A 1,449-nucleotide genomic window follows, 5' to 3' on the forward strand; every position below is an offset into this window, starting at 1 on the left:
AGCATATGTAATCCTAAAATGTAGCATCGTACTACAGATGGCGCTCACCACGCCATTTGTTGTATTTTCTATCCTTATTTATTATTATTTATTAGTAATCAAACAAAAACGTAATAACCTATTAAGACAAAGCAAATTATACCTACCTATCAATTCTATCAATCCGTCTTTTGAGTAAATTGTGACCAACGAGAGGCGGCAATTCATGTGAACGATAGCGTAGCATATTTACGAATGGTTCTGTAACGCTGCGACTAAGTGCAAAAAAATTAGAAGAGACAATATTATTGTTGGGTTTTTATGTAGATTGGTACGAGAGGGAATCGGGAGGGGGGAGGGTTGCGGTAGAGGGTGTGGGAAACTCTTCCCCCGGAGGATGGAGGAGTGGAGTTAGTATCTTGTGGCATGATAGTCCCCTAAATGAATTTTCTGAATTGCTAATTATAGGGTTGGGTTACAACGGAGAAAGGTTTACCTGATACCCTCATGGGTATGAGAGTGAATTGGGAGGGGAGAAGGTTGCGATAGAGAGAGTAGGAAACTTTTCCCCTGGAAGAGGGAGGAATGCAGTTAGTATCTTGTGGCAAATATTTCTCTAAATGAATTTTCTGAATTGCTTAACATAAGGCTGGGTTATGATGGAGAAAGGTTTACCTGTTGATGATGATTTTATTGAATAGGATCAATAATTGATTCTTTTATTTCTCAAAAATGTACCCAGTAGATTGTTGTATATTAAAAATAACAAATCTGGACTTCTGCTCTTCAGGTGTCCCATACTCGCTTTTCATTTTTAGATTTCTTGATTAGAAAATATTCTTCTTTATAATACACCCAGAGGTTTCTGAAAATAAATAAATTACGGCTTTATTCCACTTACCTAATTTTCTTGCATGTGGGCGTGCTTGAGTGCTCCAATCCTTAAATATGCTGAATTACTGTTGATATCAATATAAATTAAAAATGGTTTCCTTTGATAGGTTGTTTACTTCGTTAATAGCGGTTCGGAAGCAAATGAGTTGGCAATTTTGATGGCAAGGATTTTTACCAAAAATTACGAAATAATATCGTTAAGAAATGGCTATCACGGTATGAGCAATTTGACAATGAATGTAACCGCTCAATCCCATTATAAATATCCAACACTTCAGGCCATAGGAACGCATCATGTAAGAATTTGTAACGATGGTGAAGAGTTTTGAAGTACATAAAGTGTTTGGTAAAGAAATCTGTTGAAATTGACAAACCCAAATCGCGTTTTCAAAATCGTTAGGTCTCATCAGCAATCAATTGTTAAACAATTAAAATGATAATATTAACTTCATGAACTTTCTTTAAAGATATCAATTCTGCTAAAATTTTGTAGACTTTTTTTAACAAGAGAAGACGAAAAACAATATTTATATATAAAAATAGACATTTGTCTAATATGTTAATTAAATGGAATTA

The 1,449-nt window shown here is 34.4% G+C and overlaps 1 protein-coding gene across 1 annotated transcript in view; it reads left to right on the forward strand.

Annotated features, from left to right (window-relative positions):
- LOC108744729 (alanine--glyoxylate aminotransferase 2, mitochondrial-like) overlaps positions 1–1,449 on the forward strand; it is a 20,452-nt gene that overhangs the window by 11,064 nt on the left and 7,939 nt on the right. The window contains exon 3 of the mRNA XM_025974261.1: positions 981–1,169. Coding sequence (XP_025830046.1) covers positions 981–1,169 — 189 coding nt within the window. The remainder of the gene's footprint in view (positions 1–980; positions 1,170–1,449) is intronic.

This window comes from Agrilus planipennis, unplaced genomic scaffold, assembly GCF_000699045.2.
Source record: "Agrilus planipennis isolate EAB-ADULT unplaced genomic scaffold, Apla_2.0 scaffold46, whole genome shotgun sequence".
Classification (NCBI taxonomy): Eukaryota; Metazoa; Arthropoda; class Insecta; order Coleoptera; family Buprestidae; genus Agrilus; species Agrilus planipennis.